The sequence below is a fragment of the Lithobates pipiens genome, unplaced genomic scaffold (assembly GCF_037356315.1).
Source record: "Lithobates pipiens isolate NorthernLeopardFrog02 unplaced genomic scaffold, aLitPip1_a1.2 Scaffold_3, whole genome shotgun sequence".
In the NCBI taxonomy this organism is placed as follows: domain Eukaryota; kingdom Metazoa; phylum Chordata; class Amphibia; order Anura; family Ranidae; genus Lithobates; species Lithobates pipiens.
In genome coordinates, this window is record NW_027507790.1 from 273,803,012 (window position 1) to 273,830,096 (window position 27,085).

The 27,085-nt window shown below is 44.7% G+C and overlaps 1 protein-coding gene across 1 annotated transcript in view; it reads left to right on the forward strand.

Moving 5' to 3' along the window:
• LOC143940044 (vomeronasal type-2 receptor 26-like) overlaps positions 1-27,085 on the forward strand; it is an 84,051-nt gene that overhangs the window by 42,212 nt on the left and 14,754 nt on the right. Inside the window, exons 3-5 of the mRNA XM_077461092.1 lie at positions 9,809-10,582; positions 25,570-25,803; positions 26,722-26,845. Coding sequence (XP_077317218.1) covers positions 9,809-10,582; positions 25,570-25,803; positions 26,722-26,845 — 1,132 coding nt within the window. The remainder of the gene's footprint in view (positions 1-9,808; positions 10,583-25,569; positions 25,804-26,721; positions 26,846-27,085) is intronic.

Genomic DNA, 27,085 nt, shown 5'->3' on the forward strand with positions numbered 1-27,085 from the left:
TGTCTCAATGCCCTAACTCTGAGAGCTATATGCATCCGTGTGGCTACTTTTCCAAGAAATTATCACCTGCTGAGTGCAATTATGAGATTGGTGACAGAGAGCTGTTGGCGATCATTTTGGCCCTGAAAGAATGGGGACATCTCCTTGAAGGTACCACTGTGCCCTTTCTTATTCTTACTGACTATAAGAATCTTACATTCTTGTCTGAGCCTAAGCAACTCTCTCCCAGAAGGGCGTGATGGGCTCTTTTCTTGTCGAGCTTTAATTACATTGTCTCATTCTTACCCGGTACTAAGAATGTAAGGGCTGATGCCTTGTCACGACAATTTTCCTCCAATTCCAAGTCGGAGTCGGTTCCAGTTCCTATACTGTGCTGGAGGCAAAAATCACCCACTAACTCCTGCAGATGCCTTTATTATAGAACACCAGCAATAAAGGGTAGATACAGGTGTATATTGTGCTGTGCTGGAGGCACACAACACCCACTAACTCCTGCAGATGGCTCAATTAGAGAACAGCAATGTAGGTAGCTACAGGTGTATACTGTGCTGGAGGCACACAACACCCACTAACTCCTGCAGATGGCTCAATTTAGAGAACAGCAATATAGGTAGACACAGGTGTATATTGTGCTGGAAGCACACAACACCCACTATCTCCTGCAGATGGCTCAATTAGAGAACAGCAATATAGGTAGATACAGGTGTATACTGTGTATCCTCCTGATCGTATCTTGGCTACGGTTCGCACCAGTCGTACTTCTCCTTTGGGTGACAAAATTCTTGCTGCTCAGGTCCATGCTCCTCCTAATAAACCTTGTGACCCCTGCTTTGTCCCAGAGAGTCTCCATACTGCAGTGCTCCAGACTTATCATTCTCCCAAGGCAGCTGGCCATCCTGGGAAGAATCAACTCATTTGGGCCATCTCCCAACAATTCTGGTGGCCTAGTCTATGGGCTGATGTTACTGCTTTCGTAGCTGCCTGTCCTGTGTGTGCTCAGAGTAAGACTCCACGACACCTTCCAGTGGGCCTCCTACAACCCATACCCAATGGAGTGAGGCCCTGGACTCACCTGTCTATGGATTTCATTGTGGAATTGCCCAACTCTCAAGGCAACACTGTTATCCTTATGGTGGTTGACCGGTTCTCAAAGATGTGTCATTGTATTCCACTTAAGAAGTTGCCCACCTCTAAGAAACTGGCTTTCATTTTTGCTCGGGAGATATTTTGCTTACATGTGCTACCCAAGGTGATTGTATCGGATAAGGGAAGTCAGTTTGTCTCCCGGTTCTGGCGAGCCTTTTGTGCACAGTTGGGAATCCAGCTTGCATTCTCTTCTGCGTATCACCCGGAGTCTAATGGGGCCGCAGAACGAGCCAATCAGTCCTTGGAGCAATTCCTACGTTGCTATATTTCTGACCATCATAACAACTGGTCTGACCTATTACCTTGGGCAGAGTTTGCTCACAACAGTGCCTTGAATTCTGCCTCCCGATTGTCTCCATTTATGGCAAATTATGGGTTCCAACCTTCCATGTTGCCTGACTCGTTTGTTCCACAGAGTATTCCTGCATTAGAGGAGCATCTCCGTGGTCTTCGTTCCACTTGGGTACAAGTCCAGGAGGCTTTGCGTCATGCTAATGATAGGTACAGACTCCATACTGACCGCAGACGCCTGCCTGCGCTTTTCTACCAGGTTGGGGACATGATCTGGCTGTCATCTCGCAAACTCCAGCTTTGTGTTCCCTCACTGAAGTTCGCACCTCGGTTTATTGGGCCTTTCCGTATCCTTCGCAAAATTAACCCAGTAGCTTACGCATTGGAACTTCCTCCTAGTATGCGCATCTCAAATGTGTTTCATGTCTCCTTATTGAAACCATTGGTCTGTAAATGATTTACCACCTCGGTGCCACGTCCTCACCCTATTCAGGTTGAGAACCATGAGGAGTATGAGGTACAATCCATTGTTGACTCTCGTAGGTTCCGTGGGCGCATACAGTACCTGGTGCACTGGAAGGGGTACGGTCCGGAGGAACGCTCCGGGGTTTCATTCTCTGACGTACATGCCCCTGTCCTCCTCCACAAGTTCCATAGACGATTTCCCCTCAAGCCCGGTGGCCCTCCGAGGGAGAGGGGTCATTGAGGGGGGGTACTGTCAGGGCTGGCTTAGCCCTTCCTCCTCTGAGCTGGCCGCTCAGCTGACGGCTAATTGCCAGCTCTCTTCTCTTTTGACAGTTACCAGCTGTTCCCGATGATGATCGTCTGACCTGCCTATTTAAAGCCTTCCAGCTAATTTCTCCATTGCCTTCACATTTGGTCACGTCACTAGGAACCATCTCCTGCTGTTTGTTTCAGGACTGGCTTGCTGACATCCCTCCTGGCTTCTATCCTGCTTGCAGTTGCTCTCCTTGGATCCCTGACGTCTGGACTGGCTGATTACCCGATCTGGTTTATGAACTTTGGACTGGCTGACTACCCGATCTGGCTACTGGACTCTGGCTATGCTTGGCTACGCTTTTTCCTATTTACCTTTTTATTTTTATTAATAAACAAGTGTGATTTGATTGTTCTTCTGTCTCTGTCTGTTTCATGGTTCCTGAAATATAGATAGCTACAGGTGTATACTCCGCTGGAGGCACACACCACCAACTAACTCCTGCAGATGACTCAACTAGAGAACAGCAATATAGGTAGATACAGGTGTATACTGTGCTGGAAGCACACAACACCCACTAACTCCAGCAGATGGCTCAATTAGAGAACAGCAATATAGGTAGATACAGGTGTATACTGCACTGGAAGCACACAACACCCACTAACTCCTGCAGATGGCTCAATTAGAGAACAGCAATATAGGTAGATACAAGTGTATACTGCGCTGGAAGCACACAACACCCACTAACTCCTGCAGATGGCTCAATTAGAGAACAGCAACAAAGGGTAGATACAAGTGTATACTGTGCTGGATGCACAGAATACCCACTAACTCCTGCAGATGGCTCAATTAGAGAACAGCAACAAAGGGTAGATACGGGTGTATACTGCGCTGAAGGCATACAACACCCACTAAATCCTGCAGACGCCCGAATACTACACAAGGCCACTTTGCTGGTGGCCTTATATAGTGTGGGACGTGTACTAAACAGCCAGAGCTATAATTGACCACAGGCATCCTTCCTTTGGCCAATCATGGCTCTCTTCGCTGCCAGCGCTGGTATTGGCCAAGCATGCAAGGTCATAGTGCATGCTTGGCCAATCATGAGCCAGCAATGCTCTGCGATGGCGCAGTGCATTGTGGGCCATGAGCACCACACGAATTTGGCGCGAATGGCCCATAACGTTCGGTATTCGCTGAATGTGCGAACAGACGATGTTCGAGTTGAACATACGTTCGACTCGAACACAAAGCCCATCCCTATTGTAAACTCTGTTAAAATGAGAGAATACACAGCTTGCACCATCACTAAGGATTTTGTCCCATTTTCCATAATTACAATCCAAGCCAATTAAAATCCAATTAATGTACTGTGCTTCTAAAGCAACCTTAAAACATCCTTCTAAACAGATCCTATGCATAACTCTATATATACTGTATAGCATCAAGTGCGTATGTAATAAATATCAAATAACAAAAAAAACGATATATATATATATATATATATATATATATATATATATATATATATATATATATATAGTCATGGCCGAAATTGTTGGCACCCCAGAAATTTTTCCCAGAAAACCAAGTATTTCTCACAGAAAAGTATTTTGCTATGCACATGTTTATTCCCTTTGTGTGTATTGGAACAAAACAAAAAAGGGAGGAAAAAAAGCAAACTGGACATAATGTCACACAAAACTCCAAAAATGTGCTGGTCAAAATTCTTGGCACCCTTAACTTAATATATTTGGTTGTACACTCTGGAAAAAATAACTGAAATCAGTCGCTTCCTATAACCATCAATAAGCTTCTTACACCTCTCACCTGAAATGTTGGGCCACTCTTCCTTTGCAAACTGCTCCAGGTCTCTCTTATTAGAAGGGCGCCTTTTCCCAACAGCAATTTTAAGATCTCTCTACAGATGTTCAATGGGATTTGGATCTGGACTCATTGCTGGCCACTTTAGAACTCTCCAGTGCTTTGTTGCCATCCATTTCTGGGTGCTTTTTGATGTATGTTTGGGGTCATTGTCCTGCTGGAAGACCCAAGATCTCGGACGCAAACCCAGCTTTCTGACACTGGGCTCTACAGTGCGACCCAAAATCCTTTGGTAATCCTCATATTTCCTAATGCCTTGCACACATTCAAGGCACCCAGTGCCAGAGGAAGCAAAACAACCCCAAAACATCATCGAACCTCCACCATATTTCACAGTAGGTACTGTGTTCTTTTCTTTGTAGGCCTCATTCTGTTTTCGGTAAACAGTAGAATGATGTGCTTTACCAAAAATCTCAATCTTGGTCTCATCTGTCCACATGACATTTTCCTAGAAGGATTTTGGCTTACTCAAGTACATTTTGGCAAACTGTAGTCTTGCTTTTTTATGTCGCTGTGTCAGCAGTGGGGTCCTCCAGGGTCTCCCGCCATAGCGTTTTGTCACAGATCAGCTGAGAAGCTGATCTGTGTCTCACCTTTACTGCTGTAGGTCGGCTGACACCTGTTGTTCCACTAGCTGGTGTTCAGCTCTGTGCACTCTGTATGTATGGGTGTCGCCACCCCTCACCTGTTGCCTAATATATGATTCCTTCCTGTTACTTCCTGTCCAGCCCCTCACGTGCTTCTCTATTTAAATCCCTTTCAAACCAGCTACTGGTTGCCTGAGCAACATTTGTTTTCTGAGATCCCTGTGTGCAACCTGTTTTACCTGACCTCTCATGAACTGATCTCTTGTGTACCGACCCGGCTTGTTCTGATTACGTTTTCTGCAGCCTGCCCTGACCTTGGCTCACTATCCGGCTCTCCTTTGCTTCATCCATCCATCCATCCTTGTCTAACAGTGTCTTCTGGTGCTTCCCTAGAGAGAAGGGTGAACCCGGGGGTTGTGACCTAGGGTCAGCACGCAGCTAAGCCCAAACTCTCGTGAGGGGGTCCCTGGCAAAATACTGGCTGGCCCTTAGACTCGACGCCCTGGGGGATACGTGTCACCTGCTCGCCTGTGGGCTCACTGTAAGTAGTACCGTTTCAATTAATTTAAATGTCGATGGATAGTTTGCACTGACACTGATGCTCCCTGAGCAGGACAGCTTGAATTTCTTTGGAACTTGTTGGGGGCTGCTTATCCACCATCTGGACTATACTGCATTGAAACCTTTTATCAATTTTAATCTTCTGTCCACGCCCAGAGAGATTAGCTACAGTGCCATTGGTTGCATACTTCTTGAAAAGGTGGCACACTGTGGACAAAGACAAATCTAGATCTCTGGAGATGGACTTGTAACCTTGAGATTGTTGATATTTTTCCACAATTTTGGTTCTCAAGTGCTCAGACAGTTCTCTTCTCCTATTTCTGTTGTCCATGCTTAGTGTGGCACACACAGTCACACAATGCAAAGACTAATGCCGCGTACACACAATCGGACTATCGGGCGGACAATTCTATCTCGTGTGGGCTCTGGCGGACTTTTTCTTCCCAAAAGTCTGGTGGACTTTGAAAGAAGACTTGACTCAAAATCGTCCGCCAGACTCGGATTCCGAGTCTGGCGGACAATCTGCTCGTCTGTGTGCTAGTCCGACTTTCCAAATGAATGGACTTGCCCACACACGGACTAAAGGCTGCTCATTTTGAACGTGACTTCAGGTATGATGGGACTAGAGAAGAAAGTCAACCTCACCGCCTCCATCGGCGAGCTTGACAGCTTGCTAGCTCCATCATCTGATATGGATTTTAAGGGGAAGCCCCTACACCAAAAAAATGGCTTGGGGTCCCCCCAAAGTCCATACCAGACCCTTATCTGAGCATGCATCCCAGCCGATCAGGAACATTATACCAGGCCACATGCCCTCAACATGGGGGGTGGATGCTTTGGGGAAGGGGGCACCCTGCAGGCCCCCCACCCCAAAGCACCTTGTCGCCATGTTGATGAGGACAAGGGCCTCTTCCCAACAACCCTGGCAGTTGGTTGTCGGGGTCTGCAAGCAAGGGGCTTATCGGAATCTGGGAGCCCCATTAATAATGGGGCCCCCAGATCCTGGCTCCCTACCAGATGTGAATGAGTATGGGGTACATCGTACCCCTACACATTCACATGGGGGGGAAAAGTGTCAATAAAAAAAACACACAACACAGGTTTTTAAAGTAGTTTATTAGGCAGCTCCGGGGGTCTTCTTCCGACTTCAGCAGTCTTCTCATCGGGCTCCTCCGCTATCTTCTGCTCTTTTGCTAGCGGAGGAGCCCGGCTTTCTTCTTCATCATCGTCACCGCCCAGGGGTCTTCTTCCAACTTCTCCGCGCTTTCTGGCCTCTTCTCCCCCTCTCCAGTTCTTCTGCTGGGCTCCTCCGCTATCTTCTTCCAGCTCTTTTACTAGCGTTGGCCCAGTCTTCTCATTTGTCATCATCATTGTCATCGCCGCTGCCTTCTTCTTCTTCTTCTTCTTCTCTTCTTCTGATGTTGACACAATGCTATCTCACGCTGTAATGCCTGGGACATGTTGAGCGGCGACTTATATAGGCATAAGGGGCGGGGTCACCGGGTGATGTCACATGGTGACCCAGACCCTTATGATGTAACAGTCCCGGGGATGCTGTGGCTGTGACATCATAAGGGTGGAGTCACCATGTGACATCACCCGGTGACCCTGCCCCGTATGCCTATATAAGTCACTGCGCAACATGTCCCCGGCATTACAGCGTGAGATAGCATTGTGTCAACATCAGAAGAAGAGAAGAAGAAGAAGAAGAAGAAGGCAGCGGCGATGACAATGATGATGACAAATGAGAAGACTGGGCCAACGCTAGTAAAAGAGCTGGAAGAAGATAGCGGAGGAGCCCGGCAGAAGCACCCGGAGAGTGGGAGAAGAGGCTGGAAAGCGCGGAGAAGTCGGAAGAAGACCCCCGGACGGCGACGGCGACGAAGGAGAAAGCCAGGCTTCTCCACTAGCAAAAGAGCGGCAAAAGAGCAGAAGATATCAGAGGAGCCCGAGGAGAAGACCCCCAAGGTTGGGTGTGTTGTGTGTTTTTTATTGACACTTTTTCCCCCAGGTGAATGGGTAGGGGTATGATGTACCCCATACTCATTCACATAGGGTGGGGGCCGGGATCTGGGGGCCCCTTTATTAAAGGGGGCTCCCAGATTCCGATAAGCCCCCCGCCCACAGACACCAACAAACAATCGCCAGGGTTGTTGGGAAGAGGCCCTTTTCCTCATCAACATGGGGATGAGGTGCTTTGGGGTGGGGAGCCCGCATCCTGCTACAGCTCGGGGGAGGTGCTCGCTCGTCCCCACCCCCTTTCCGGACCGGCCAGGCTGTGTGCTCTGATAACGGTCTGTTGTGGACTTTAGGGGGACCCCCACTGTGATTTTTCTGTGTAGGAGCTTCCCCTTAAATATAACAGGCGACGGGGCTACCTTTTACCCCCTTAATGATCAGGCCATTTTTTGTGATACGGCACTGTTACTTTAACTGACAATTGCGCAGTCATGTGGTGCTATACCCAAATAAAATGTATCTCTTTTTTTCCCCCACAAACAGAGATTTCTTTTGATGGTATTTGATCACTCTGTGGTTTTTATTTTTTGCGCTATAAACGACCAACAATTTTGAAAAAAATAAATATATTTTTTACTTTATGCTATAAAACTTATACAATAAAAAAAACTTAAAAAGCGAATTTCTTTATCAGTTTAGGCCAATATGTTTTCTGTTACATATTTTTGGTTATAGTGTCTACAAACTTGGGGATATTTTTATGGAATTTTTATTTAATTATTTTTTTACTAGTAATGTAGGCAATCATTAATGGTACTGCGAAATTGTGGTGGACAAATTGGACACCTAACTGACCCTTTTTGGGGACAAGGGACAGTGATCAGTGCTAAATAATATTCAATGTAACTGTACTAATGACACTGGCAGGGAAGGGGATAACATCAGGGATGATCAAAGGGTTAAGTGTGCTCCTAGGGAGTGCTTTCTAACTGTAGGGGGAATGCTACGACTGGAGGGAAACACAAGATCTCCATCTTCCTCCCTCACAGAATGGTGGTCTGCCATAATCAATATTCACTGTTGTAACTGTTGTAACACTGATCCTCCTCCTAGCCAATCGGGAAAGTGGGTTTTGACACCGGTCACCCAATAGGACAGGCGTTTCTATTGTACCCCTTGGAAGGATAAGCTGCACGGTGGAAGCCGTAGTGATTCAGAGAGAGGGCACAGGAGCCACTGCCCATAGGAGCCCACAACCCACTACTCATAGGAGCCCGCGACAGACCCACCCACCTGCAACCAACCGGGTAATTGCCGAGGTAGGGGGGATGCCACCGTCTGACCAACTGTGGGGTGTTTGCCGCCCCCCAAAAAACACACCAGCCGCCACTGTATTAGAGTTTGTACAGCATTTACTGGGCTCTCTGATTAATTTCCGGTTTGCTCTTAGCTCTTAAAGCGGGAGTCCACCGGGACTCCGCGTTTTATTTATTTTTTTTAAAGCCAGCAGCTACAAATACTGCAGCTGCTGACTTTTAAAATAGTGACACTTACCTGTCCAGCGCGCCCGCGATGTCGGCACCCGAAGCCGATCTCTAGATCGACACTCGAGTGCTGCCGCCACCATCTTGGGTATGGGAATCAGGAAATGGAGCCTTTCGGCTTCATTTCCCGGTTCCCTACTGCGCATGCGCGAGCCGCGCTGCGCAATGAGGACGGTCCCCGCTGCCTCTGGGATCTGTGTGTTTCCCAGCAGGCAGCGGGGCACTTGCGGGAAGGGGCGGGCACTTGCGGAAAGGGGCGTAAGTTACGCCCCTTTCCGCAGAGAGCTATCCCGGAAGTGGGTGCAGTTACCTGGATAATCCAGGTAACTGCACCCCCCTCCCCCCTGAAAGGTGCCGATTGTGGCACCGGAGGGGGGGAGGGTTCCGATGAGTGGAAGGTCCACTTTAGGGTGGACCTCCGCTTTAAAGTTATACATATAAGGTGCATATGCATACACATGTACTGAGAGAAGCATGTAGACTATCCTTTGCTGGGCTCTTCCTGAAAATGCTGGTAAACTGCCAGAATCATTGATCCAGAGCAAGCAGATCACAAGTAAAGTCAGGGTGATGTCACATCTCCTGATTTGTATAGTTTTTCTGGTTATGCATGATTTTGCCTAGGAAAGCCTGTCCCCTGCCAGCCTGGTGCAGAGAAGGGTCAATGTTCTCTTTATGAGGTCCAACATACCAGTGGGTATGTTGGACCTCATACAGAGACCATTGACCCTTCTCTGAACCAGGCTGCCACCAGTCCAAGCTTTAACATATAATACTTATGACCCTTGCTATTGATTGGAGAGCTATAAATCTGACACAACAGGGGGCACGTTGCACGTCTTCAGGCAGACTTCTGTTACAATGCAAAGAGCAAAGATCCTTCTCTACAGCACGCTGGCAGGGACCAGGCTTGACAACTCAGTTTTCTGTAAGACTTTGAACATCTTTTTTTTTGATGCACATGGAAGGTATTTATCTGATTTAATCTGAAAGATCAATTGTATTTTTATATATTTGTACAGTTCAGTCTATAATGATCATTTTTGCAGCCAATGGATATGAATGTAATCTGCAAATATAGTCACATTATAATTTATAGTTAATCCTTCCATTTTCAGATCAGCTATGGTGCCACTGATTACACATTAAGTGACAGACTCCTTTACCAGCATGTATTCAGGACCGTTCAGAATGATCATGTCTATTATTTAGCAATTGCCAAACTAGTGAAATATTTTGGCTGGAATTGGGTTGGAATACTTTTATCAGACAATGATACCGGAGAGAATGAAGTGCAAATTCTGAAGAGACATTTGGCTTCCCAGGAGATTTGTGTGGCTTTTGAAAAAAGAATGACAGAAAGTTCTGCTACAATAAATCAGTGGAAGGACACATTTAGTAAAGTACAATGTAAAGTTTTAATACTTTGTGGTTCCTTTACAAGCAATTCTCAGGGATACCTTCATGAATACATTCATATCAATAGAAACAGTATGCTTATTCTTCCCCCGGGCTGGACTTTAAAAGCATTCCAGATGATGACTGTTTTCACAAGTTTTATAACAAGTTTGTCTTTAAGTATTTTTGATCCACCAATTCATATAAATGAAAATGTAAATGTATTGTCAAGACATTCACAAATTGAGCTGCTGATTGATGATCTGATTGTTACATTTAACAATATAACATCAACTCAAAATGGAAAAAATATTTATTTCCAAAACGTTTCTAATTCTGGCAACAGTGTATTAAGAAGCTATGTTTCCTTAATTGATGAACGTGTAATTGTTAGAGAATCATTACGAGTGTATATTGCAGTAGAAGCTATGGCTGAAGCTATACAAATTTTCAACAAGTTTAATCACAGTTTTAACATTAACAGATTTAATCAGGTAAAGTTAGTTTGAAATGTATTTGTTGGGAGAGCGCAAGCCAGTGAGGGATTGGCAAAGAGGGTTGGTGGGTAATGAGCTGTTGGTAAGGTAGATGAGTCTAGTAGCAGAACTATAGATGGAATAACCTGTGTAGAGGTAGGCCAATGAGAGGGAGGTTGCTAAAGTCAAAGTGATGGATGACAAGGGAATTAGTATCTTGGTGGTGACAGTGGAAAGAAGGGGTGTATTCTGGAGATGTTAGGGAAGTTGAGGCAGCAAAATTTGGACAGTGATTGGATGTGGGGGTCAAAAAGAGAGGTCAAAGTCCAGGACCACACCTAGCATGCTGACATGAGGGGATGGGCTAATGATTGTGTTATTTATCTCAAAGGAAAAGTTGGAGGAGGGGACATAGGGGAAGGAAATATAAGTTTTTTTTCACCATATCTCAGGGCTGCAAAGGGAATTAGTTCTGAGACTTCATTATTCTGGACTTTGTGATCTCATGTCTGAACAGGGAAATTGTATAATTTTCATCATATATACCGTATTTATCGGCGTATAACATGCACTTTTTTCCCCCTAAAATCAGGGGGACATTGGGGGTGCGTGTTAAACGCCGATCCCCCGCTGTTTCTATCCCCTTCTGCCCCTCTCTGCGGCTTCCGGGTATTTTTGGCTATCTTAGGCCATTCTCGGCTATCTTCGGCCACTCTCTGCTATTTTTGGCCATTCTCGGCGGCTTTCAGAAAGCCGAAAGCTTCCGAGAACGGCCAAGTGGGGCCGAAAATAGGCGAGAACGGCCAAAAACAGGCGAGAATGCCCGAAAATAATCGAGAACGGACGATTGCGGACGAAAATACCCTGAAGACCGCTGAGAACGGCCGAGAACTACTGAGCGCCGCCGAGATACACAGGACATCCGCTCTGTATCTCAGCTGCACCATTTTTAAACGGCAAACACACTAACGAGGCTGCAAATGACTGACAAGGCTGCAAAATGACTGTTAAGGCTGCAATGCAAGGCTGCAATTGACACTGACAAGGCTGCATTGATGGGCATTTAAATGTAAGTTTTTTTCCTTAAACTTCCCTCCTAAAAGTTTTTTTCTTTTATATTCCCTCCTAAACTTGGGGTGCGTGTTACACGCTGATAAATACGGTAACTAAGTGCATGTCCCACTCTGGCCAATGTCTGAATAGTAGCTCCACTGAGCTACACCAACCGAACATCTCTTTTTAGCAGAAGATAGCCAGAGCTGGAATAGACTGAAATTTGAGCTGTGAGTTGCCATGTCAGCACCACCCGGATCGACAAAGTTTGACTGAAAAATTGAAAGAGGCAGGTAGAAAGTTGTAGGCCGAGCAGTGACTGCATCCTAAAAGAAATTAATTCAAATAAAGAACTAATGATACAGTATGCCCAAATTCCTAAGTGTATTATGCTTTAACCACTTAATGATTGCTGCCCCATAGCAGATTTACTGTGACAGGGAGGCCTTTCTGTGCAGAATCATCTATATATAAATATATAGGTGATTCTGAACTTCCGACTAGTTGGAACATGCACACCACTTCTATCGTGATTCATCATAGTAAAATCCGATTACTGGGTGCTGGCCAATGGATGTCTGCCGGCACCCACCAATCGTCAGGAAGACACACAGGACACAACTCTGGCTATGTAAACAAGGCAGAGCTCCAGTCTGACAGAGGGGAGGTGATGTTTTTTTTTTCCTGCAAAGGGAATGAAAATCCATCACTTCCTGTAGTAAATGCACCTGCACAAAAACACTGGCTAGACACATTTAACAGTTTGATTGCCCTAGATGTTTAACCCCTTCCCAGCCAGTGTCATTAGTACAGTGACAGTGCATATTTTAGCACTGATCACTGTATAAGTGTCATTGGTTCCCACAAAGTGTCAAAAGTGTCAGTGTTCGGTTGGCTGCCGCAATTTTGCAGTCCTGCTATAGTCACTGGTATGTGGGCACTTGGGGGTGAGCTGGTGAGAGGAATCCCATCAGAATGATGACATGTTTTGTGCACCTGCACCTTGTGAAAATCATCCCTGCCTCTTACTAAATACATTGTATTGTGTATTTTGCAAAAAAGGGGTAATTTGGGGGATATTTGTACTGTCCTGACATTTCAAGGCCTCAAGAAACAAGATAGGATGTCAGTACATCAGGAGTGATCAATAATATCCACAAATTTGGGTTATATTTACTAAAAATATGTAGCAGTATAAATTTTGGCCCAAATGTTTAATAGCAAGGCCTGTTCCTGTGCCCAATAAGAGTAACTGTGAGGGGTTACAGTGTTGTTGCACCTCCACCACCCAAGGCCCAGTTTTTATGTCCTTGTTTAACAGGGCCATGTAATTTTTGAAATAATATTTAACAGCAGGACCTGTTCCTGCATCCAACAAGAGTAATTGTGAGGGGTTACAATGTTCAGGCACCACTTGGGATGGGCAAACGGTTTGAGCCAAGCATAAGTTTGGCGTGAACATTGCCCATTCAGGTACCCACCTAAAAAAACCAAACTTTCTGGGCACTTAGTGGGATGTTTGCCTGAACGCACAGTAAATAGGTTGTTAAGGCTTCCCCGCTGAAAGCTAAATTAAAAAAAAAAAAATTGTACAAAAAATAATGTAAATTCAAAAAATTGGGGAAAAAACAACGTGGGGGACTTTGGGTCTGCTATGGATTTTAACCACTTCCCTACCGGCACATTCTAAAATGACACCAGCAGGAACACCGCCTCCTTCAGCCCATCAGAGTACCAGAGTACCTACAGTATGTGCAGGCCATGCCTCATAGAATAAACATTGGCATGTTATCTTTCCAAAATTGGTTCATTTTGTGGGTGATTACACTGTCCTTGTGCTCCAGGACCTTCAAAAGTGTAATAAGTAGGAATGAAATTAGGTGTGTAATTTATGTTTCTAGAGTGCCTGATGGTGCTCTCTGCATGTTGGGCCTTTCTATGTGGACAGGCTGTGAAAATGTCTCATTCATGTGGTATCACCAAACTCAGGAGGAGTATCAGAATGTATTTTGGGGTGTAATTGGAAGTATGCATATGCTGTATGTGTGAGAAATAACTTGTTATTATGACAAGTTTGTGTAAAAAAATACATATAATTTCTTAATTTTCCCAAGAATTGTGGGAAAAAAAATTACAACTTCAAAAACTCACCATGGAAGAGAGCTGCAAAAATTGATTGGACGCCTGTTGAAGTGAATCAATAAAAGTGTTGATTTATTGTAAATGTTAGTCTTATGGGTCATAGCTGCTGGGATAACAAAACACTTCACAAAGAGTACTCAAAAGAAGCTGCAAGAAATAATTCCAATTAGCGCTTAGATCCAGATGTATTGGTCTGTAAATAGATGGGATGTGACAGATACATGATGACACATCAACTTCTATAAAACATACGTTTATTCAAGTAAGTACATGTTAAAAAAGCTTCCCCCAGGGCAAGTGTCAGATGTATAAAAACAACCAGAGTGGCTGAGCCTGCTTACTGTTATCCAACAGAGAAGGTCCAAGATGTGTCTAGCTGGTAATACTCAGACTGTTTTCCTGAGCGATGGATCTATACCATGGGGCCACCCAGAGGGCAGGGGTGCCTTCATGGGAACCACAGCGGCAGTGGATGTAACCAGGAGGATGGAAGACAAGTCATGGGACTGTGAAGGTACCGTCTGTTTGCGGTGACGTCAATCGCAGCACCAGATGGAACTATGGGCGGAAGTCACTGGTATATGGGCACTGGTGAGGCGAGCTGGTGAAAGGAGTCCCATCACATTGACGACATGTTTTGTGCACCTGCGCCTTGTGAAAGGCCATGCCTCATAAAATAAACGTTGGGGTGTTTGCTTTCCAAAATTGGGTCATTTTGTTGGTAATTACACTGTCCTGGTGTTCCAGGATCTTCAAAATTGTAATAGGTAGGAATGAAAATAGATGTGTAATTTATGCTTCTAGAACGAGTGCTCTCTGCATGTTGGGCCTTCTATGTGGCCAGGCAATGAAAAAGTCTCACGCATGTGGTATCACCATACTCAGGAGGAGTATCAGAATGTATTTTGTAGGGCTGTGGAAATGAAAGATTAATTCCTCAATTAATCGTAAATCTTTTTGATCGAACAAAATTTTTTTGACCAATCAAAATTCTTTTGACCGGTACTCTCCGTCAGCTTCCTGGTCTTCAGGGAGTTCCGTCGGAGAGCCGGTGACGTCACTGACATCAAAGTCACCAGACTCTTCCCCCCTTCCCCAAGTGCCTCCATCTGCTAATGAAGGGAAGGGGGAGGAGTCCAGTAACGTTGAAGTTCTGATTGAACGTAACGCGTATGGTGGAGGAGCTATGAATGATGTCACCCGCTGCTGCCCTACGGAACTAACACGATTGTCGATTTTACATGCTGTGTTTTTATCATCTTTATGTGAGTAGTTTGTGTTTGAACATAAAAATTAAATCTTATACTTAAGCAGTGAGCACTTACATCTTTTCTTTCTACCCATGACCTGGCATCCTTGCTGAAATCTAAGGAGACGTGAGGGAAGTTTATGGTCCATGTTACCTGCTTGCATGACCACCTGTTTACACATGGGTCCATGTCATTAGGTGAGAGTGATTAGTTAGACCGGAGGTGGAGGGATTGTCACACTACTGTGAAAAAAAATTACTTACGTCAGTGCTACAGTTTGAATTTAAAACGTATTTGTGTGAACTGTGACGTTAAGTCATGGATTTTGGAAACTAACTAGTGTCGGGTGATTGTATATAGTGTATACCACATTTACCACTGACTAATGCAAAGTTGCAATGCAAGGAGATCAGCTAAAAGTAGTTGGATCTGTATGTGCATTATAATTAATCAAAGTTAGTCGATTAATTGATTTAAAAAAATAGATTAATCGAACACAACATTTTTAATTAGTAACAGCCCTAGTATTTTGGGGTGTAGTTGGAGGTATGCATCTGCTGTGTGTGAGAAATAACTTGTTATTATGACAAGGTTGTGTAAAAAAATAAAATATGAATTTCTTAATTTTCCCAAGAAAAATACAACTTCAAAAACTCACAATGTCTCTTACTAAATACCTTGGACTGTTTACTTTCCAAAAAAGGGGTAATTTGGTGGGTACTATCCTGACATTTCAGGGCCTCAAGAAATAAGATAGGCCGTCAGTATATCAGGTGTGATCACATTTTTATGATTTGCACCATAGCTTGTAGACTCTACAACTTTCACACTAAATAATATCCACTAATTTGGGTTATTTTTTTCAAAGATATGTAGCAGTATAAATTTAGGCCCACATTTTTGAACAAAAATTACTTTTTTGCTAAATTTTATGAAAAAAAAACAAAAAAAAGTGTTTTTATTTCGAAAATCTTCGCTCTTTTTTTACTTATATCACAAAAAAGAAAAAACACAATGGTGATTGAATACCACCAAAAGAAATCTCTATTTGTTTGGAAACAATTATTAAAATGTTCTTTGGGTACAGTGTTGCATGACTGAGTAATTGTGATTCAACGTGTGAGAGCACTGAAAGCTCAAAATTGGTTTAGGCAGGAAGGGGCTGAAAGTGCCCTGTATTGAAGTAGTTAAGGGGAACCCTATGACAGAATTAAGAAAAAAAACTCTGCGGGATTCCCCCCCCCCCCCCCCAACCCAAAATCCATACCAGGCCCTTTGGGTCCGGTATAGATTTTAAGGGGAACTCCACGTCATTTTTTTTAAATCACATGCCCCCTCCCCCCAAAATCCATACCAGAACCTTATTTGAGCATGCAGCCTGGAAGGCCAGGAAGGGTCTCATCCCCACAACCTTGGCCCACACAACCTTCTGGATCTCTTCACTAGTAATAGGTTGAACCAATGCCTCTCTCACCTTCCCGATAACCATCCTAGCGCTATTTAATCCAAAGGGATGGATAGCTCCCCTGGATGGAAGTCAGGGGGGAGAGGGGAGGCATATAAAGTAGGTATGAGCTTTCTGAGTTTGACTCAAACATTGGCTGTTTGCCCGTTTGTCGAAAACCGAACATTATGGGCCGTTTGCACCAAATTCGAGTAGCGCGTAAGGGCCCATAATGCCCTGCAGGAGCGCAGTGCATTGCTGTATGATGATTGGCCAGAGCATGCACCATGACCTGCATGCTTTGGCCAATCACAGCGCCCTCAGCTAAGAGAATGTCATTCAGATTGAGCAGGCAGACAGATTATTCAGTTAGCTGCAGTGTATTTTATATATATATATATATATATATATATATATATATATATACACAACACAGTCAGTCTCTTATATATATATATATATCCACTGCATACAGTTTGGCTAGATCTCACTGCAGGCCATTCCTGGTGTACTCTTTCTAATATATTTCAGGCGGTGCACACAGTACACAATACATACAGTGCACCCATAGTTTCTATTAGACTTTTGGTGGTGTACACAATACCGTGCACCCATAGTACAGTTGCTACTACTTTTCTGGTGGTTTACACAGTACACAATGCAATGTAGTGTGGTGTTGCAAAACAAAATCCCCATCATGTCCAGAAGGCCACCATGGAGAGGCAGATGCTCAGAGGCCACTAAAAGTGGGCAAGCAGGTTCTGTGTCTACAGTCCACAGTGCTGGTCATAGACATGGTGTATCTTTTGCAGGTGGGCTGTGGGGCACGCTTGTCCATTTTTCTGAGCGGAGCAGAGATCAGCATCACTAGTTGCTAGGCAGAACGTTGAGATGCTGTTTACAACGGCATCTCTCCGTTCAGCCGCCCCGTGAGACAAACGCGGGTATGCCCGCGGCAATCGAGTCCGCGGGACCCGCGACCGGACTCACGGGGGTCCCCGACTAGCACGCGAGTGCGTCGCCACCGGCTCGCTCATGATGGCAGGGCGGCATTAGAGATTATACCTGTACGCCAATATGCCTGCCCTTGCCATTCTGCCGACGTACATTGGCGTGCGCTGGTCGGGAATCGGTTAAAGATACCACGGACTTACTAAAACATATTGAAGATGTCCAGATCCCTCCGGATGCCCTCCTCGTGGCTATCGATGTCGAGGTGCTTTACTCGAGCATCCCCCACGGGCATTAACAGCAGGTGCACTAGATGGGCAACAATGAGATGACCTTCAAAAAAGGAATGGTTTTACAGGTATTTTTTTTTTCCCCCTACCCACCTTTTCTGACTGTTTTTCACAAATTTTGCACTTAGCTAGGGTCAGTGTCACTACTGGTAGCATAAGACGATACCTGGACCCTATAGAGATTGCACAGGCAGTCCAACTCCTCCAGGATGGCACATCAATACGTGACATCGCTAGAAGGTTTGCTGTGTCTCCCAGAAAGAACATTCAGGATATTCCATGAGACAGGCAGTTACTCAAGGAGAGCTGGACAGGGATGTAGAAGGTCCTTAATCCTTCAATAGGAATTGGTCGAACACCCCCCTGTTTGGTTCGCACCAGAACATGAGAACAGGCAAAAAATTAGTTTGAACACCGTTAAAGTCTATGGGACACGAGCATGAAAAATCAAAAGTGCTAATTTTAAAGGCTTGTATGCATGGTATTTCAAAATTTTTGGGGACCTGGGTTCTGCCCCAGGGGATGTATCAATGCAAAAAAAAAAGTTTTAAAAACGTCCGTTTTTTTTTTTTCAATGTTTTTATTAAGGATTTTCATAAACAGAACATACAAAAGCACAAGGTAACAGCAGTAATTTCTGTAATATAGCTGAACATATGAGTCATGTTCTGTTATGCCGCGTACACACGATCAAACAATCCGGTGGAAAAGTCCGGCAAACTCAAGTCCGCCGGACAATCCGCCTGTGTGTAGCCCCCAGCGGACTTTTTTTTACCCAAAAGTACAGCGGACTTAGAAAGTATTTTTGCACTCCAATCTGTCTGCCGGACTCGCTTTTCGGCGGACAGTACGGCCGTGTGTGTGCTAGTCCGCCGTACTTTTGAAATGAGTGGACTTTTCCCGCACGTCGCTGGTCCCGTTACCTGGTATGGACTTAAAGGGGAAGCCCTACTCCTAAAAATCGGCGTGGGGGTCCCCCCCAAGTCCACATCAGACCCTTGTCCGAGCACGCCACCCGGCCGGCCAGGAAAGGGGGTGGGGACGAGCGAGGGCCCCCCCTCCTGAGCCGTACCAGGCCGTGTGCCCTCAACATGGGGGGTGCTTTGAAGAAGGGGGGCCCCCACCACAAAGCACCTTGTCCCCATGTTGATGAGGACAAGGGCCTCTTCCCGACAACCCTGGCCGTTGGTTGTCGGGGTCTGTGGGCGGGGAGCTTATCGGAATCCGTGAGCCCCCTTTAATAAGGGGGCCCCCGGATACCGGCCCCCCACCCTATGTGAATGAGTATGGGGTACAATGTACCCCTACCCATTCACCTGTAAAAAAAATATTTAAAAAAAAAACACAACACACAAGGGTTAAAATAGTTTATTGCACAGCTCCGGGGGTCTTCTGTCCGTCTTCGGGGGTCTTCTCGCCGGACTCCTCCACTATCTTCTGCTAGCTCTTTTGCTAGCGGAGGAGCCGGGCTTTCTTCTTCGCCGCCGCCGCCGCCCTCTTCTTCCGACTTCGGGGGTCTTGTCCCCCTCTTCGGTTCTTCTTGCTGGGCCACCACGCCTTCTTCTAGCTCTTTTACAGGCGGTGGCCCGGTCTTCTGTCGCCGCTGTCGCCGTCTTCTGTTCTTCTCTTCTTCGCTTCAGATGTTGCCTCGTCGCCACCGGATGATGTCCCCACCCATTATGATGTCACAGTCCCGGCGAGAAGACCCCCGAAGACGGAAGAAGACCCCGGAGCTGTGCAATAAACTATTTTAACCCTTGTGTGTTGTGTTTTTTTTTTAAACTATTTTTTTACAGGTGACTGGGTAGGAGTACATTGTACCCCATACTCATTCACATAGGGTGGGGGGCCGGTATCCGGGGGCCCCCTTATTAAAGGGGGATCACGGATTCCGATAAGCTGCCCGCCCGCAGACCCCGGCAACCAACGACCAGGGTTGTCGGGAAGAGGCCCTTGTCCTCATCAACATGGGGATAAGGTGCTTTGGGGTGGGGGGCCTCACGGCCCCCCTTCCCCAAGGCACCCCCCATGTTGAGGGCACGCGGCCTGGTACGGCTCAGGAGGGGGGGGGGGCGCTCGCTCGTCCCCACCCCCTTTCCTGGCCGGCCTGGTAGCGTGCTCAGACAAGGGTCTAATGTGGACCTAGGGGGGGACCCCCGCGCCGATTTTTCTCCGTAGGGCTTATCCTTTAAGTACATAACAGGTAACGGGGCCAGTGACGCCTCCTTCGCTGGCCCCGGGTACCTGGAGATGCGCTCAAAATAAGCGGACTTTCCTCCGCGTGTGTGGGCAAGTCCGTTCATCTCAAAAGTACGGCGGATAGTCCGGCAGACTTAGTACGCCGTATTAGTCCGCCGTGTGTGGGCAAGTAGCTCGTTCGTAAAGTCCGGCGGACAGTCCAACGGGAAGTCCGCCAGACTAAGTCCACCGGATAGTCTGCTACATGTATACGCAGCATTAGGGAGACTTCTAAACAACGCTTAAGTCATATAGGAATTTCAAGTCTAGATAATAACTCAGAGTGAGTGGGACGGGTGACATCCCCCTCCACGACACCCCTATTGGGATAAAACTGTGTCTGGCGGTGAGGGGCGTCACTGCTGTCCCTGTCTTCGTCTCCTAATTAAAATTGCTCATGTTAAAGACAAAATACTTTTTCATAACGATATCAGAGTCATGTAGTCTGGAATAAGGTAAGTGCTTAGGGGGTCTTAGGTCACTTATGAGTGTGTATTGGTTCGGGAGTAGGGCCTCGAGCGTGGGTCGGGTTCAGAATAGACACTGTTCAGGATTGCAACAGGGGGAATCCCATGCCGTTTTTATCAATGAACTTTTATGTGTATTGCCAGGACCGACAATTCATTATAGCTGCGAGTAGTTTTGAATGACTTTTTTCCTTTGGAAATGTAATTTGGTGCAGGAACTGTTCTAAACATGGGAAAAATGTGCCACTTTACAGGCATACTATACACACCCCCCAGGTACGAAATTTAAAGGAATATTACACTTTTATTGTTTAACTTTAAGCATTATTAAAATCACTGCTTCCGAAAAAATGACAGTTTTTAAAACTTTTTTTTGCATTGATACATGTCCCCCAGGGCAGGACCCAGGTCCCCAAACACTTTTTATGATAATAACTTGCATATTAACCTTTAAAATTAGAACTTTTGATTTTTCCCATAGACATTCAAAGGGTGTTCTGCGGCTTTCGAATTTGCCACCAACATCCCAAATTGTTCGATATTGGTCAAACTCATGTTCGACCCAAACATAAAGCCCATCCCTACCCATCAACAGGACCATTACCTGCTCGTTTGTGCAAGGAGGAACAGGTGAGCACTGTCAGGGCCCTACAAAATGACTTCCAGCAGGTTGCTGTGAATGTCTCTGACCAAACAATCAGAAACAGATTTCATTTGGGTGGCCTGAGGGCCCAACATCCTCTAGTGGCTCACTGCCCGACACCTTGGAGCTCAATTGGCATTTGCCATTGAACAGCAGAATTGTCAGGTTCCCGAACTGGTACCCTGTGCTTTTCACAGATGAAAGCAGCTTTATCCTGAGCACATGTGATAGATGTGAAAGGGTCTGCAAAAGCCATGGAGAATGTTATGCTGCCTGTAACATCATTCAGCATGACCGGTTTGGTGGTGGGTCAGAGATGGCCTGAGGGGAGGCATATCCTTGGAGGGATGCACAGACATCTACACAGTAGACAATAGCACTCTGACCCATTGTCAGACTATATACTACTCCCCCTAGTGAATGACAATGCCCGGCCTCATGTGGCAAGACTATGCAGCCAGTTCCTGGATTAATACCATTAAATAGACCCATGTACACCTGACCTAAATCCAAATGAGCACCTCTGGGACATTATGTTTCAGTCCATCCACCACCGCCAGGCTGCACCTCAGTTTGTTAAGAAAGCTCAGCGATGCCTTGGTCCAGATTTGGGAGGAAATACCCCAGGACACCATCCGTCATCTCATTAGGAGCATGCCCGGCATTGTCAGCCATTCATACAAGCATGTGGGGGTCATACAATCTACTGAGGACTATTTTGAGTTTGTGCAATGAAATTTCAGCAAATTGGACTAGCCTGCTGACTAATTATTTTTTTTTCACTTTGATTTTTGGGGTGTCTATGAACAGGAACCTCTGTAGGTTGATAATTTTAATTTCCATCAGACAATGTGACATCCTTTCATTCCTAACTCATTACCCAGTCAGTCCATGATATTTTTCCCCATTGAGATCTGATGTGTTTTCAAAGTGTTCCTTTAATTTTTTTTGAGTAGTGTATATAAGTTGTACTATGTGTTACTAAACCCACAACACTAAAATCAGTCTGTATATGCATATGTATATGCAGGCTTGTTATACTCACTGTGAAACCTAAGAGGTGTATCATCTGCATTGTGAAAAAAAAGGGCTGTTTGATCCTGTATGCACAGATCCTCCTCTTCTTCCACTGGAAGAAAAGGTCCGGATAAGACAGAGTTACTGGAGTCAGGCTGCACATGCTCAGCTTGGTGTGTATTGATAGAGAGTTATTTTTTTGGGGGAGAGTGAATGTGATCAGCACTGTCCAGGCAGAAGGTCAGAGGTCCTTGATCCTGATAGGACAGCTCAGTGCAGTATGAAAACTCCTCCTACAAGCTTTAACCAGACACTGTTAGAAGTCACAAGACTGCTTTATACTGCTGAGGAGAAAAGGTATTTAGTAGTTTATATTTACTAAAACTATTGCATTTCCATGTTCTGTGTAATGTGGGAGGCCAGATATAGTGAATGCAGATTCCTGGGTTTAGTAACACTTTAACACTCACTGTGTTGGAGAAATATGCCAATTGTTGTTGAGAAGGCAAGTTTACCTTATGTACCTATTGCAATTGTTAACCGCTTCAGCACCGGAAGATTTTACCCCCTTCCTGACCAGAGCACTTTTTGCGATTCCACACTGCGTCATTTTAACTGACAACTGCGAGGTTGTGCGACATTGCACTCAAACAAAATTGATGTCCTTTTTTCCCCCCACAAATAGAGCTTTATTTTGACGGTATTTGATCACCTCTGCGTTTTTTGTTTTTTTTTCCGCTATAAACAAAAAAAGAGCGTCAATTTTGAAAAAAAATCAATATTTTTTTACCTTTTGCTATAATCCCCCAAAAATATATTTATTATTTTTTCTCAGTTTGGGCCAATATACATTCTTCTACATGTTTTTGGTACAAAAACAAAATCACAATAAGCGTATATTGATTGGTTTGCTCAAAAGTTATAGCGTCTACAAAACAGGGAATAGTTTTATAGCATTTTTATTATTATTATTATTTTTTACTAGTAATGGCGGTGATCTGCGATTTTTATTGGGACTGCAACATTATGGCGGACACATCGGACAATTTTGACACATTTTGGGGACCATTGTCATTTATACAACAATCAGTGCTAAAAAATTCACTGATTACTGTAAAAATGTCACTGGCAGGGAAGGGGTTAACCACTAGGTGGCAATCAAGGGGCTAATTGTGTTCCCTCTCTATGTTCTAACTGAAGGGGGGAGAGGACTGTCTAGGGAAGATGACAGATCGCTGTTCATATTTTGCATGAACAGACAATCAGTCTCTTCTCCCCTCAGAGAACCAGAAACTGTGTGTTTACACACACAGATCCCGGTCCTCTGTGTGTCACCAGCAATCGTGATTGTGGCTGCCGGGCACCTGCATCGGCTCCGTGGGCGAGCAGCAGGTGTGCGTGCGCCCCTAGTAGACACAAGGCAAAGCAACGTTACATAACGTAGTTTCGTCCAGCCGTGCTGTTCTGCCGCAGTAAAACTGCCACGGCTGTTCGGCAAACGGTTAAACAAGAATTATCGCATAAGAGTATACACTGTTTTGAGTCAAATATATATGTTATCTTTGTATTTTATTGAAAATTATTAAAACAATTGAATTTAAAATAAGGCATATAATATGACATATAACCCCACCACTATAGACAAAGTTGCTAAACTACTTGGTAATGTCCACCTTACCACCTGCCCTCTGGATCCTGTTCCCTCACAAATGCTTTGTTCACCCTCTGGCTCTATGCTACACTCTCTAACCCACATATTCAATCTCTCCCTCTCTTCTGGCATCTTCCCCAACTCTCTAAAACATGCACTTGTCAGAACCATACTTAAAAATCCCTCACTGGACCCATTCAATCCTAACAACCTATGCCCCATCTCCTTGCTCCCCTTCTTAGCCAAACTCCTTGAACGTCTGGTCTAAAATCGACTGAGCATCCACCTGGCTGATAATAGTCTCCTTGATCCCCTTCAGTCTGGATTTCATCCTCAACACTCCACAGAAACTGCTCTTCTAAAACTAACAAACGATCTACCAACAGCCAAAACCAACTACTCCTGGACCTCTCTGCTGCCTTTGATACGGTTTACCACCCCCTCCTCCTCCAAAAACTCCACGCCTTTGGTCTCCGTGACTGCACTCTTCACTGGTTCTCTTCCTACTTATCCAACTGCACCTTTAGTGTTTATTACAACTCTACTTCCTCCTCTCCTCTTCCTTTCTCTGTTGGGGTACCCCAAGGTTTTGTTCTTGGACAGCTCCTATTTTCAATCTACACCTCCTCCCTGGGTCAACTGATTGCCTGCCATGGCTTCTAATACCACCTCTACGCTGACGACACCCAAATCTATTTCTCTACCCCTCAGCCCACCTCCTCACCTATCACTAATTTATTATCAGATATATCATTCTGCATGTTACAACACTTCCTCAAACTCAATCTATCCAAAACTGAACTTATAATTGTTCCTCCCCCATATGCCCCTTCCCCTGATCTCACTGTCAAAATCGATGGCACAACCATAAGCCCATCCCCACATGCCAAGATTTTAGGTGTAGTCCTGGACTCCGAACTCTCCTTCAAGCAACACATCCAATCACTGTCCAAATCCTGCCGTCTCAACCTCCGCAACATCTCCAAAATATGCCCCTTTCTAACCAATGACACAACAAAGCTCTTAATTCACTCACTGGTCATCTCCCGCCTCGACTACTGCAACTCCCTTCTCATTGGCTTAACTCTACATAGTCTATCAACTCTTCAATCCATCATGAATGCTGCTGCCAGACTCATCCACCTTACCAATTTCTCTGTGTCTGCTACTCCTCTCTTTCAATCCCTCCACTGGCTTCTGCTCAGCCAAAGAATTAAATTCAAAATACTAACAATTACGTACAAAGCCATCCACAATTTCACCCCCAGCTACATCACTAGCTTAGCCTCTAAATTTCAACCTACTCGTTCTCTTCTTTCCTCTCAAGACCCCCTGCTCTCTAGCTCTCTCGCCACCTGCTCCCATGCCTCCAGGACTTTTTCAAAGCCTCTCCAATCCTATGGAATGCCCTACCCCAATCTGTCCGCCTATCTCCTACTTTATTAGCTTTTAGGCGATCCCTGAAAACCCTTCTCTTCAGACAAGCCTATCCTATCCACACCTAACAACTGTATTTTCATTTTCTCCATCAGCTCATCCCCCACAGTTATTACCTTTTTGTTTCAACTTGACCCTCCCTTCTAGATTATAAACTCTAACGAGCAAAGCCCTCTTGTCCCTCCTGTATTGATTTGTATTGTAAGTGTACTGTCTGCACTCATGTTGTAAAGCGCTGTGCAAACTGTTGGCGCTATATAAATCCTGTATAATAATAATAATAATAATATAAACAGAAAGATTTTATAAAAAAAAAAAATGTTGATAAATGGGGATGGAGAAAAAAGGGAAAGCAAGATATAAACAAATTGAACGTCAGCTTTAATTTATTTGAGTTTATTTTTTTATTTTTTATCCTCCAGTTGCATAAATATGTGAAACAAATAAAAAATCAATTTGAGACGACAGACAGAATGACCTTCTTTGATGAAAATGGTGAATTTCCTTTCCATTACCAAATAGTAAATTGGGTGAAGTCTTTCCGCCACATTAGAACAAGACATATTGATGTTGGTTTGTACACACCATGGGCTGAAGAAGAAGAGCAAATTCACATTGACCCCACCAATATAATATGGGATGAAGGCAATAATACGGTGAGGAGGAGCACATGGGGCTCTCACTTTTCATGACATTGGCCGCCCATTGTACAATTTTCACAACAGATATCTAAAAATGATAGTCAAGCAATGACATTTCTTAGCATCACCCATGAACTTTATTGCTTCAAATAATCTATTAGCCTTATCTGCCCTTCACATATAGGTATAAATAAAAAAATATTTGTAGGGATAATTTCCACTTATGGACTATGGGGTTCTCTACTAGGATTGACTTCTGTCCCTCAGGTTAAAATGATTTCACATTACAGTAATGCAAATCTGAAAAATGCAAAAAGCACTAAAACTGCATAGATGTGAATCCAGCCTCATTCCTCCTGTTCGGTTTGTTAAATATGCCATTGAAATTATTGAAATTATTGTGTTACACTAATTCAAAAGAAAACAGGGCAAGGCTGACACCATTCAGTTACAATAAATATTTTTGAATACACTTCAAAGTGCATGTAGACCTAAAATTCTTTGTTTCACTATGCTGGACATCAAGTCTCATTGTATTCAGTTTTCTTAAGCAATTCTTTTGTTTGGGAATCCATTGCAGTTTCTGACCCAGAGATCACACCAGTAGCATCATTTCCTATAGCAGGTTGACAACACTAATCAACTTCCTCAATATTATCATCAGCATTGTAAGTCTGCCATGAGTTCTCCTCCAGTGTGAGGCGGTGGCTTAGTGTTGAAGCCTGAACTAAAAAGAGTTGTTCCTGGCAGTTTCTTCAGACTATATATGATATGTTGCCATCCCTACTGGAAAATAGATTTGGGGTTTGCATGCACTTTAAAGTGCAATGGAAACCATGGATAACAAGATACAGTAATGTTTTGCAATGCACTAATATTGAATCTCCAATGTTATTTCACACAAGGAGATATTTTTTTCTTCACTTCCTTTAGATGCTGGAATCTAAGTGTGTGGACGCTTGTTTGCCCGGATACAGAAAAAAGCCAGGATCTTCAATCCACTCTTGCTGCTATGACTGTGTCCCATGTTCAGAAGGGCACATATCCAATATGACTGGTATACTTTATATATATACAGTTTTATTTGTAGCGCCCTGCTTCTAATGAGCAGACGCTATTGATTTTCAAATTTAAGTTGTCTTAAGCTGCAGTTTGGCTCAGGCTAATTATTACAAAAGTTCTGGTTTCTGTACCAGTTCAACTGGGTTGCGCTAATTTCCACTTGACCATAGGTGTCGCTGTCACCGCTGGTAAGTGTAGAAATGCAACAAGCTGGATGCATTGAATACCACCTTTT